At 41.7% G+C, this 13191-nt stretch overlaps 2 protein-coding genes across 2 annotated transcripts; one reads left to right on the forward strand and one right to left on the reverse strand.

Moving 5' to 3' along the window:
• Positions 1–28: 28 nt before the first annotated feature.
• LOC146686775 (uncharacterized) lies at positions 29–4868 on the forward strand. Its single transcript, XM_085438686.1, has 9 exons — positions 29–432; positions 2042–2350; positions 2437–2611; positions 2714–2797; positions 2900–3045; positions 3240–3320; positions 3439–3620; positions 3980–4204; positions 4290–4868. The coding sequence occupies exons 2-9, from the start codon at positions 2052–2054 to the stop codon at positions 4685–4687; spliced, it is 1590 nt and encodes a 529-aa protein (XP_085294812.1). The 5' UTR covers positions 29–432; positions 2042–2051; the 3' UTR covers positions 4688–4868.
• Positions 4869–8762: 3894 nt separating this feature from the next.
• On the reverse strand, positions 8763–13188 carry LOC146686776 (uncharacterized). The gene is made up of 2 exons (XM_085438355.1): positions 13012–13188; positions 8763–11809 (listed from the first exon to the last, which is right to left on the reverse strand). Exon 2 carries the CDS (start codon positions 11795–11797, stop codon positions 9083–9085), a length of 2715 nt encoding a protein of 904 aa, XP_085294481.1. The 5' UTR covers positions 11798–11809; positions 13012–13188; the 3' UTR covers positions 8763–9082.
• Between the last annotated feature and the right edge of the window lie 3 nt (positions 13189–13191).

Below are 13191 nucleotides of genomic sequence, written 5' to 3' on the forward strand. Positions count from 1 at the left end.
TTGGGGACGCTTTTATTTTGTATAACTACCGGAAGTAGTTCCTGTGTACTGACGCTAGCTGGGTAGCTAGCGCCGCGTCGCTTAAAAAGCAGCCGGGCTTGTCTTAAACTTAAGAGGCTGACACTCGCTAAACCACCCGATCGCTCGCCAAGCGACTGTTTCACACTGGACTTATTTTTCGTTAATATGGGCCGATAATTCCTTTATTCTAGTGGTATGCCGGGAGTGGTGCGGCCTATTCGGATTAACGTAATGATGACACTATCAACGGCGCGCGTCAGTCCGCCCCTCCTCCAGTTTGAAATTGACCTTAGAAGACACCGTAGCGTATGCTGGACCCGCATGCATCTGTCCACCTCTCCTACGTTTTGAAATTGAGATTTGAACATCATTTTCTGAAGTATTCGGAACAACAGTGTAAGGTTTGACAAGGTAAGTGTATCTCTCTCTCTCCGGTTTAAAATTTAGCTTTGAAAGTGATTTTTTAATGTGTCTGGGTGATTCTTTGTCGTGGTCATGTTCGGCAGATGCTAACGCTAGTTAGCGGGTATTCAGCCGAGGTCTACAAAATGATGGTATCTACAAATGAGGTATCTACAAAATGATGGTGTGGTTAGCACTTGGACGTCACTTTATTCCAGAGGTATCGTTTGTAATTAAAACTTGTAAGAAGCGAAGTGATTTTTTTTCTTTGTATGTGTATCTTGGCGATCGCGATTATTTTCATGTGACTGGGTGATTCTTTGTCTGTCGTGGTCATGTTCGGCACCTAAAGCTATTTAGTGGATATTAAGCGTCTCCCGGTTTGAAAGTGATTTATTTATGCGTATGTCTCTCTGCCTGGATTGGAATTTATGCGTGTTTGGGTGATTTCTTTGTCTCGTGGTGAAGCTGGATGCTAAAGCTAGTTAGCGGGTATTCAGCCGAGGTCTACAAAATGATGGTATCTACAAATGAGGTATCTACAAAATGATGGTGTGGTTAGCACTTGGACGTCACTTTATTCCAGAGGTATCGTTTGTAATTAAAACTTGTAAGAAGCGAAGTGATTTTTTTTCTTTGTATGTGTATCTTGGCGATCGCGATTATTTTCATGTGACTGGGTGATTCTTTGTCTGTCGTGGTCATGTTCGGCACCTAAAGCTATTTAGTGGATATTAAGCGTCTCCCGGTTTGAAAGTGATTTATTTATGCGTATGTCTCTCTGCCTGGATTGGAATTTATGCGTGTTTGGGTGATTTCTTTGTCTCGTGGTGAAGCTGGATGCTAAAGCTAGTTAGCGGGTATTCAGCCGCGGTCTACAAAATGATGGTATCTACAAATGAGGTATTTTAATGAATATTTTAATGCAAGTTTCCTGTTTTATTGTGAAGGTCCGCGTCGTATGTGAGTGTGATCAGTTTACGTTTCCCCTGTCCCGTCAGCCCAGATTCCTCCCAGCTGTGTTGCCCTCCTGTCTCTCAACCCCTGATTACTGGTGTGTGTATTTAAGCCCTGTGTGTTCTCCTGCCTGTTGCCGGTTCGTCTGTGTTCCTCCGTGTCAGTCTGTGTAACTCTGTGTCAGTCTGTTACCCTGTGTTCCACGGAGTCCTGTTCCTCGTCTGCGTCTCTCTGCTATTCATCATCCGTTGTCATATGCTCCCAGGTCTGTTATTTTAGTTCTCCCAGTTTAGGTGTCTTTAGTTGTTTGTTATGCCCCACTGTTTGTTTGCTTCTACACCTCTGTAAATAAAACCACCGGTATCTCATCCACTGCCTGCATCTTGGGTCCTCCTTCTAAATCCACACGGCTCGCCTCGGCAGCCGTGACAGGTTGAACATGTAAAACTTGCATGTGCCATTCTCCTCATTTTTAAACTTTAAAACTTGTTTTAAAACTTTTTTTTCTTTAAGTTTTTTTGGGGGGGTGGGATGGAAGCAAAGTTTGTGTGTGGATGTATTGTTGTTGTTCTTTGTTTGTTTTCTCATACTATCAAAATAAACTAAATTGGTATGCAGTTTTTCTCTCTCACTTTCTGCCTCTCACTCTTTGTATTTACAGTGCAAACAAGATGGAGAGAAACATTGTCTACTGCCTGCTTTGTAAAAAGCCGCAACAGTCCATTCGCACACACCTGAGCAGAGTGTGCCTGAAAGACTGCACACCACAGGAATGTGAGGAAGAAGCTTCCAGAGCCATTGCTTCACAGAAGCTGTTTTCTAATGAAGGTAGAGTCTGGAACTTCTCAGAGCTCCAGGAGTACTGCAAGGATGAAGAATCTTGCATTAAACTCTGCACTCGCCTTCAAACACGTGGATTTATCATCACGAACAGTCCCCAAGCGTTTTCGACAGTTGTGCCAACAGCGAGGTATGATGACCTTATTGCCACTTCCACATATTGGATGACACATACAAACTTTCAATAATGTCTTACCTCTGTCACATTTGCAATAGGTCTGATAAGAAGGAAATTCTTGCCGTGGCCAAGAAGGATATTGAATATTTCCACACAAGACTTTCTGGCGGTGATTGCATCCCCACATATGCAATGACTACCTTCAGACAGTACTGTGAGGCCATCCTGATTTTACAACATGGACTGACAGGAAATGCTGTTCAAGAACTTTGTGTAAGTGCGCCACCAACAACCAAAGTGCACGATAAGTGAAATGACAGCTGATGTAAGTCTGTATTTCTTTAAGCTCCAACACCTTTTTTTTTACATACACAGGTAGAGGACTGGATGGCGCGGAAAGCAGTAGCTGATGGTGTTGAGCTGAGTGGTAACTTGAAGATAACCAGCCAGGAAGAACAAGTAAGTCATTCATTCTCAGCAGCGACTCTCTTCTTGCTCTATAGGCACCTTGTGAATTGATTTTATGAGATATTTAACATTGATTCCTTTTTTTCTCTGCAGTTGTTGGACTGCTATTTTAGGAACATCCGTCCAGTGTCCTTGCAAAATCAAATTGCTGGCAGCGATGACAGGGGCAAGTTCTTCCTAGGAGAATGTGGGGTCCCACTGTCCAACCCATCATTAGATGTAAAACGCCTGAAAGCGAGGTGAGTGCTTGACCTAACTGGATCAATAGCATATTAAGAAAGATTTGTTTCTTTGATCTGACAGAGAAACCCTAACCCTGGACTCATAACAGTCAGCCACATATGTTGCTGTATGTCAGAGATGTTCGCCCCTTGTATTTTGGTTTTTTCATCTCTCTTGGCTCTAATTAATTTGCATGCATTAAAAACCACAGATACCTGAGCACTGAACCTGGGGATGCTATGGCTGAGTCAGCATCAAGCTCAGTAGGACTACCGACACCAGGACAGGCCAGGTACACTTTTTTTTTAAAAATATCACACACTACCACAAGTCAACCTGTGTTACACGTTTCCACATTTAAAAACTTTTGATGGATTTGATGCATCCCCTCCTCTACACCTTTCATGTAGCACATCATCTACGCATCTGCCACTCCAAGAATGGGATGCCTTCCTGCAGGCCTTCCCGGTCACGCTGACTGGAGAGCCACCATCCAAACGGCAGTGTGTACAGGCTGGCTTTCTACAGCACAGACACCACTACAAGAAATGGAGGGATATTCAGCTGAAGAACAGAGTTGGGTACATTCTCGGTAAGGCCTGGGCATGTCATGTTAATGGAGCTGCTTCTGTTGCATTGCTTTGTTTGTTTTGTATGTATTTCAGAATGAAAATACTTTAATAATCTCTAAGAAAATTATGTGGAAATACACTTGTGTAGAGACAATAGCAGTAACAGTCTGAACTAATTAAATAATACAATACATGTAAGTATAACCCACTCAATGTTGTACACCCAAATATACACAGATAGCTCAATTATAAATATATGGAATATTTTAAGGTACAAATACGTGATTGACTAAAATGCATATGGTTGATTTTTCATTTTTAAGCCGCAATAATCACTTGCATTATTTCTTGTACATCGCTTTGTGACCACTTCATTTAGGTCAGTCAGTTGGCAGAAGAGGAAACCCACCTCAGCCTGCACGTGTGCAGATGGCTTTGGACAAGGAGAAATGGGACACCAACAAGCCCACTGTCAATGCCATCTTGCAGGCCTGGGTTGCTCCGCAGCCCAGTATGCAAGACAACCAGTCCCTCATGTCTTCGATTGCAGAGCAGAAGTGGAAGGGCCTGGCTTTGCAAGACTTCGGGGAACGGAAGGGCAAAGGTAAAATGCACACAACATTTAGACAAATTGCAAGTGAACGTTTCTAAGAGCCCTGTCATGACCGATGGTCTCTTTCAACTTACAGGTGTGATCGCACTTATGCCTTTCCACAAAGGGGATATAGTGTGCGATTACCACGGGACATATATCACTGAAGCAGAAGGGAAACGGAGGCCCCAGTCGGGGTATCTGTTCTTCTTCAGGGACGAGTGTGACCGAGGGATGTGCATCGATGCCACTGCATTCCCCTGTGCCTGTCATCCCGACATTGACACCTATGGGAGGCGAATGAACCATTCCCGGAAAAATCCAAACACCAAGCCACAGAAGTTTACAATGAACTTCCCTGCAGGACCTCAGGAGACAATACTTTTCATTGCCCTGAAGGACATCGCAGTTGGTGAGGAGGTATTATGGGACTACGGGGTAACTCGGAAATCTTATGGTGGTGAAGGGGAAGACTTGGAGTGGCTGGACAGCTGACTTTCATTTTATCTGTTCTTTTCCTCTTCTCTTTGCATGGGCTTTTTTTATGTAGTGATTTTATTCTAAAAAAACACAGATGTTTTTACATTGTCTTGCATGTAATTTAAATGTGGTTTGAGGGTTTTTTGTTTTGTTTTAATTTACGTATTGAAATAAAGTGTGATGTTTCCAAATTTAACTCTGCTTCATATTGTATTATTTACGTTCACCGTTTCGTGTTTTATTGTGAAAGTCTTGTGTTTCCATGTTCAGGTGTCTGGTTTTGCTTCCACTGTGGCTCCATTTTAATTTCTCATTTGTGTTCCCCGCGTCTTGACGCCTCCTGAAGAGCATGAGGATTAACATAGCCAAGGCAATTATGAAACACGTCAGGTTTACAGATGAATAATAACAATAATAATAATAAATGTGAGATACTAGCTCTACATGAGTGTCTCCTGCAGTTAATATGTAATACACAGATGAAAGATGAGGTGAGATATCTAGGCATTATCTCTTGTCATTTGCAAAGATTAACTACTAACAGAAAATAAGAATATCTCAATAATAGACTTAGAATTTTCTATTCTAACCCTAATTTTAAACAGGTGCCTGCAGATTTTTTGGGAGAATTTGGACAGTCTGTCTGACATCTGCATTTGCTCATATTTGTTTAACAGCCCGGGTCTGCGCTCAGGTGTCGCACTTTGGATAAATAAGAGCCGCTAAGTCTGACGTGAAAGTCATTTCTCAGTAGTCAAGTACGCGAGTCCGTACAGCGCAATCGTTTGAAAGTGTACTTGATGACATTTCTGTTAGAGTTTTTACTGCCACCCCCTCTTAATTTAAATATGAACAGAAATTACACAGATAATTAAAAAATGTATTTTAAGCACGTTGGGACCATTAGCTTACATGTTTTCAGTTTTATTTGTCATATGCAAGTTAGCACAGGGTCAACATTGCAATGAAATGTGTTTGACGAGCAGCAGTCACTCAGCAGCATGATACAGTAGGAGAAAATATAAGAAAATAAAATAATAAGAAAAAATAAAAATAGTAAGGAGCAAAATATTAGAGAGACATGGTAAAAGAGAAAAGATGACTAAATATATATTTATCTATAAATATAAATATATGTACACTAGTGATTAAATAAGAAAATCTTGAAAAGAAATATGACGGGAGGGCAGATGGGATATTGCACAGGAATGAGCAGCAGAAAATTACAGTATTGCACTTTTAAATATAAATATCAATGACAATAACGTGGAGTGACCAGTGCAGATTAAACATTATATGTATTATGAAACAGGTGGTTTGGTGACAGTGGTCCAGGTAAATGCTACATGGACACCTGATCAGAGGACAAGGGCTTAAAAGGTGTCTGTGTGTCTGTATGTTTCTATAATTGTACATATGGAAGACAGATAGCTGCATCGATGTGTTGCTCATCAATGACCAGCAATTAAGGGAGAGATACCAAATGACAGTTTGTAAAAAGATGGCATTACATCCCAAGCCTCCACTGTCCCAGTAACAACAGATTACCATGGAGAATATGGTTTTCAGCTGAGATTTCAGAAGGGTGGTAAAGCAAAGATGAATACATAAATAAATAAATAAAAAATAAAAACAATAATGAAAATGTCATTCTGCCTAATTCAAAATTTCCTAAAACCATACTGGCTGATCAGTTACCGTACAGTGAGATACCGTTTTCTTACTCAAGTACATAAAGGTTGGCTAGATTATAAGAGCGAAAGGTGAACAGTGAAGCTGTTAGTATGTTACTTGAAATTATAAAAAATGGACTTTATAAAATAAATACCTAAAGGTTTTTCAGAAATTATTACATAGAATAACAAAGCCATACTTTTACATATACTGAAAACTAGGGCTGGGCCATATTATACCGTTCACGGTAATACCGGTATAATGTTAGGCTACGATAGGAAAATGAAATATCGCGATAGAATATGAGTAAAACGCGCATGCGCAGTGCCTTTGTTTTCATACGCACATGGCCGATTGTTGAGTGAAACAGATGAACCAGAATTGGTTTGTAAAAATGGTGCAACTTCAGTGATGTGGAACTGGTTTGGTGTTTGTCCGTCAGATACACGACAAAGCACATTTTTTTTGCAGAACATGCAAGCGGCCGTCGGACTAAGATGCCCTTAAATCTGGGAGTAATCTGGGTCCTAAACTCTTAGTGATGCTTCAGGTCAAACGAACACTGCAGCATCACTAAGAGTTAAAAACTGTCTAAATTCTTTCATCTTTAATAAAACGATCAGCATTGCTGCTTTACCAGGTGTAACTATGAAGTTTAACTTCCAGGCATCCATGAAAACAAAATGTATTACATTTACAGGCGATCGTGGCTCAAGAGTTGGGAGTTCGCCTTGTAATCGGAAGGTTGCCGGTTCGAGCCCCAGCTTGGACAGTCTCGGTCGTTGTGTCCTTGGGCAAGACACTTCACCTGTTGCCTACTGGTGGTGGTCAGAGGGCCTGGTGGCGCCAGTGTCCAGCAGCCTCGCCTCTGTCAGTGCGCCCCAGGGTGGCTGTGGCTACAATGTAGCTTACCATCACCAGTGTGTGAATGTGTGTGTGAATGGGTGGATGACTGGATATGTAAAGCGCTTTGGGGTCCTTAGGGACTAGAAAAGCGCTATATAAATACAGGCCATTTACCATTTAACGGAGTTAGAAGCTAGCAGGAAGCTAGCGGAAGTTAGCTCGCTAGTTTCGCTAGTTACCTAAGCATGATATAGCATGTTCTGACTGAGAGATTTCTGAAAAAAATCAAACGTACAGCTCTGCTATCACTTCCAACATAAATGAAGACAGGAAACTAAACAGCAGTGACGTTTGTAGGGTTACTGAAGTTGGGCTAGCTGGTATATAATGATGTGCTACGTGATCACTAGTGACACAGCTATGTTAGCATAACATAAACAGTGAAGCTGGAGGACGAACACTAACATTTTTCCACTTATAAAAGTTAACGTGAAGGTTCTTCATGGTTAGAGACAAATGCAATCGCATGGCAGGATGCTGTAAACGGACCAAACTTCAGTCAGGAGAACAACTGAGATAATCCATCCACAATACGAGGTTAGTCATTAATATACTGCAACAACATGGGAATAGAGCAGCTGCCAGAGAATTCAACATTAATGAATCAATGGTACAGAAGTGGAGGAAGCAAGAAGAATGAGTTTAATAAAGTTTGATTTATCTGACTGCTTTGTTTCGCTTAATGTGCCTTATAATCCCGTGCACCTTACGGTCCGAAAAATACGTACTGCACACTGCAGTTTAATGTTGCAAAGCACCTCTTTTTAACTTCAGTGGATATTATACATGGTTATGCTCAGGATATGTCAGCCCATTTCTACTGGAAATGCCTTTTGGTTAAACTTTCAGCAAGGAATTTGCATTTGCACTGTTACATTTTTATAAAGCTTTAATGTACATAAAAACCAGCTTCTTGTTTAAGTGAAAATAAATGGAAGGTTGTCTTTTTGCGCTAGTAATGTTGTGGAGTTGTATTTTGTCTCGCATCAATTATATCGTCAGTTATATCGTTATCGCAAATTTTCAAATATATATCGTGATAAATATTTTTGGCCATATCGCCCTGCTCTACTGAAAACAAAAAAAGCTTTATCTTAAATGTACATAGTATCAGGGTAGGGGAGCTTGAAAGGAGCATGAAGGGTTTATATTCTCGATTTATTGGTCCTTTCCCAGCGGAAGCAAAGTTAAATCCTGTTACCATTCAGCTGGTTCTGCCTATTAAGGTGAAGATGGATAATATTTTTCATGTCTCCCAGGTGAGGCGAGTTTGTGCAGAAATAAGTGTGTGTGTGTGTGTGACAGAGAGACAGACAGAGAGAGAGAGAGAAATCACCAAGCACTAAAATTCAAATTTTGCACTGCAGACCTCACAGTGTCTGTCTGTCTGTGTGTGTGTCTGTGTTTGTGACAGACAGAGAGAGAGAGAGTGACACTTGCTGTGTATTTAAAAAACAAACGAAAGACAATGACAGACGCAGAAAATTTAACTTTTTTTTTTTCATTTTCTCTCACAAATGTTTACAAAAATAACATACATTATTTTCATCTCAACAATGATTTTTTAACAGAACATGATGTCAAAAACAGAATTATCAGATATATTTACAAAGCGAACATTTATTGTTTGATTACAAGAATTACGTTTTCAAAGCAAACAAGGTAAAATTAACAATTTTGGAAACATGTTTACAACCGTAACATGGCATCACACTCGTGTAACATGGGGAAAAAAATCAAAACTTAGTTTAAAAAAAAAAGACAATAAGTTTTTCATCACACCATAACTTGAAAAAGCACTGGATTGGTGAATTCTGTAACACCAATTCTTTATTTGTCCAACATTGACACCAAGTGCAGTCTTTTCTTGACAAATGCCTGGTAAGACCGGGCAGACAAGCCTGCAGCCTTGCAATCCCGCACATACTGTGCATATGCATTCTTTACCCTGACTGAAGGGTCCGTGTTCACAAAGCCTATCTCTATGTCTGACCAACGCCTGCTGACATTGGCAGGGATGAACACTGCGCTTGTGCTCACAACCTGAGGCTCTTCATCCTCCAGCAGGACGGGAAGTTCCACATGATCAAGCTCCAGTTGCAGTGTTGGAGGCTTCTTCTTTGGATGCACTGGCTGGATCACCATACGATATGGGATGTCGTAGTACAGTTTGTACAGGGTGAATCCAAACGTACGCTGACATGGAGATGTAGACAGAATCTTACATTTCTGAAGGTCCGCTTGACTGACCTTTAGCTCGAGTAGCAGATCCTTGATTTTCTCAAAAGATACGAAATCCCGGTTCATCAGGAGGCCAACTGAACTCACCAGAACGAGAATTTTCTTCTGAGTTTCAGGATCGATCTTTTTTGGAAGCCTTTTCAGTACATCGACCAACCATGGCATGCCATGTTCCTTGTATCTGTCAAGATTCCGGGCATAGCAAAGCGAACGTCGCTCCATCTCCATTGCAATATCTCCAACCATGGCTGATGACTGTGCCTCCACTGAAGGCTGTTGGTCATCGTTGTGGACTTCAACAAAGTCAACGAAGTTCCAAGTTGCCTTACGGGTTCCCCGGAGATCACGAAATTTCAAGTCGGGGAACCACCTGATCTTCATTTCAACGAAGCCAGCCTTCAGGCATTCTTGAACATCTTTGCCACAATCTTCAATGAGCACCCTGGCCCTGGAGAAGGTGAAAGGTGTTGGAAAAGAGTCCCTTATGGCGAGGTTCTCAACCAATGCGGAAAGGTTGACGTGTCCCTTCAAATTCTCAGGGCACTTGGCTCCCTGGAGCGCAGCGACGGGGATCTCTTCATTTCGCCGAAAAATATCTTGCAGCAGAAGGAGGAGAAGTGAGGGACCAACTATGGCAGGCTCACACCCCATGTTACATGTGAGGGAAAACACCCTGCGAACTCGAAGAACCTGTAGGGGATCCTTGGTCCAGTGTAACAAAGGGGGAGGTGTGTCCTCAATTGCTGGCCCAGTTGCAGGGCCAAGCGCCATGAAGCCCCGGACATGTGTGGCACTGAATTCATGCCGAGAACTTGTGCCCAGGGCAGAGGAATACACAATGTCAACGTTAGACAAGGGGTGTCCATGGAATGCCTCTTCTAGTGCTATTTCTAGCTGAAAGGCTCTCCACGTGGGCAGAAACCCACCTTTGCCCTCGTGCTGTTGGCCCAGCTGCCAGAGCTCCTCAACCATGTGGGTTAGACACTGCGAAAGGACAGACTGGAGGCTTAACTCTTCCTCCTTCCATTGGAAAGGTACGAGCATTGGGACGTTCTCCAATAACCTTTGGATATTAGGAATCCGGAAGAAAGAGTGAGCAGGAATGGGTTCCTTCAGTACTCCTAAATGCTCTTCATCCAGCCCCTGGACCATCTCAATGCGCAAGGGGTAGTTGCATTTGGACTTGATGGCAAGGTCCTGCATGTGGACGTAGTAATCCTCCGCACGTGTGTGAATAGCTTTCTGGTAGTTGGGGTGGCTCAGCCCACAATTCACTATCAACCCACTTACTGGGTGTCGGAAGGTTGATTGATAGTGGGTGTGTGGACTGGACACGTAAAACTGCCAAAAGGTGACAAACGGCAGACTGGCAATTTTAGCCAAAGCTGGAGCAACATCCAGCTCATGTTGATCCAGCACTGTCTGAAAGTTTGCACACTCGTGCATGGACATGGCGGTGAAAAGTGTTGCTCTTGGCCCAACCAACAACTGTAAACCAGCTCTAGACCAAAAAAATTGGGTGTTGGTGTCATCTGGAATCACATTGCACGCCACATGCAGAGAACACCGAACGATATTCTGGAAATCTGTGATTTTGGATAAAATGAGTGGTTCATGTGACTTTTGGCCAAACTTGTAAACAAAAAAATGGAGATCCAATGTCGGATGTTCAAGCAACAAATCCTTGGACTGATCAATAGTACAAAGCACGAACTCTTGATCCTGAGGTAGGACATTCATGTACCCTTTGTTCTGCAGGACTGTCTTCTGTACAGAGGGTCGATCAAGATCTCCCACTGGGAGGGTTCTAAGACTCTTCACAAAGTTGACCATCATACCATTGATGAGTTCAATGGTTTCTGTGAGAAAATATCCCGGGGACTGACAGGCTTTGTCCACCTTAACAAGGGATCTGGGAATTGCAACAACATGCAATTTATAACCTTCGTCCAGCTCAATAAGGTCGATGCCTCGAACCTTGTGTAGCACTTCCAGGCCTTGAATGGAAAACTTGGTGAGATCCAAATGTTTCTTGATTAAATGCCAAGAATTGCGCAGTTGTTGGATCCGGTACAGAGAAAGGTTGAACTTTGAAAACAACAGCTTCAACCTTTCCAGGAATTTCAGTTCGATAACGATGCCATCGAAATCAAACTGAGCATCTAGTTGCTCATGAGCATTGTCAATAGTACTGGCCTGCAGAGGAATGAGGATCTCTGGGTCAGTAAGGAAATCTGAAACACTGGAGGAACTCAAAAATGCTGTGGCCAAACCATCCATGTTCTCCCTAGCAACATCCTCCATGGCTGGTGGAATCTGGTAAGTAAAAAGAAAAAAATTGGGTAAGTACACACAATAAAATCAGGTAACACACACACAGCAGGTAAGTGCACACACACACACACACACACACACACACACACACACACACACACAAACAGCAGGTAAGTGCACTGTGTTGTGGTTTGCAGTGTTTTGTGTTGTTTTCACTTTAAATTTGTAAAAGGAAAAAGCTGAAAATTTAAATAGTTAAAAGTTTAATTGTGAATAGTTGATTTTTTTTTATATGATTTGTTTATTACATTTTATGTAGAGTGAATAAATAAGAGTATATTTACGGTGGCCCCTAGAGACAAAGCACATACAAACTTCAAATCACGTACGAACGCTGAAGCATGTACAAACTCCAAAACACGTAAAAACTCCAAAACACGTGAAAACACGTAAAAACTCAGAAGCACATAAAAACTCAAAACACGTACAAAAGACAACAGAAGTTGAATAAATAAGAGTATATTTACGGTGGCCCCTAGAGACAAAGCACATACAAACTTCAAATCACGTACGAACGCTGAAGCATGTACAAACTCCAAAACACGTAAAAACTCCAAAACACGTACAAAAGACAACAGAAGTTGAATAAATAAGAGTATATTTACGGTGGCCCCTAGAGACAAAGCACATACAAACTTCAAATCACGTACGAACGCTGAAGCATGTACAAACTCCAAAACACGTAAAAACTCCAAAACACGTGAAAACACGTAAAAACTCAGAAGCACATAAAAACTCAAAACACGTACAAAAGACAACAGAAGTTGAATAAATAAGAGTATATTTACGGTGGCCCCTAGAGACAAAGCACATACAAACTTCAAATCACGTACGAACGCTGAAGCATGTACAAACTCCAAAACACGTAAAAACTCCAAAACACGTACAAAAGACAACAGAAGTTGAATAAATAAGAGTATATTTACGGTGGCCCCTAGAGACAAAGCACATACAAACTTCAAATCACGTACGAACGCTGAAGCATGTACAAACTCCAAAACACGTGAAAACACGTAAAAACTCAGAAGCAGGTAAAAACTCAGAAGGACATAAAAACTGAAAACACGTACAAAAGACAACAGAAGTGCTCCAGGATAGCCGGAAAACCCATCACTAACACACACACAGCAGGTAAGTGCACGCACACACACACACACACACACACCAAAAATTACTGAACTTACCTTAAGGTCCAAAGAAGATAAATCCCCAATGAAGAGAGCTGTTGATGGTCTGAATGTTAGGTCCAAAATGAGTGAACTGAGAGGTGTTGCCCTTTTATAGGTGGTGTTTCTCAATGTAGAAATAAGTTTTGAGGTTTACTTCTTTTTTCAAAAAGTTATTGACAAGAAGAACTTTAATGT

The sequence above is a fragment of the Copadichromis virginalis genome, linkage group LG18, assembly GCF_057382275.1.
Source record: "Copadichromis virginalis isolate Kocher_CV1m ecotype Utaka linkage group LG18, C_Virginalis_male_GT1.1, whole genome shotgun sequence".
Taxonomy (NCBI): Eukaryota; Metazoa; Chordata; class Actinopteri; order Cichliformes; family Cichlidae; genus Copadichromis; species Copadichromis virginalis.

Bases quoted from the DNA above. Each gene is read 5' to 3' on its own strand.
- LOC146686776 (XM_085438355.1), bottom strand. From the start codon at position 11,797: ATGGAGGATGTTGCTAGGGAGAACATGGATGGTTTGGCCACAGCATTT.
- LOC146686775 (XM_085438686.1), top strand. From the start codon at position 2,052: ATGGAGAGAAACATTGTCTACTGCCTGCTTTGTAAAAAGCCGCAACAG. The intron at 2,612-2,713 runs GTAAGTGCGCCA...TTACATACACAG, and splicing joins ATGCTGTTCAAGAACTTTGT to GTAGAGGACTGGATGGCGCG. The intron at 3,321-3,438 runs GTACACTTTTTT...CCTTTCATGTAG, and splicing joins CCGACACCAGGACAGGCCAG to CACATCATCTACGCATCTGC.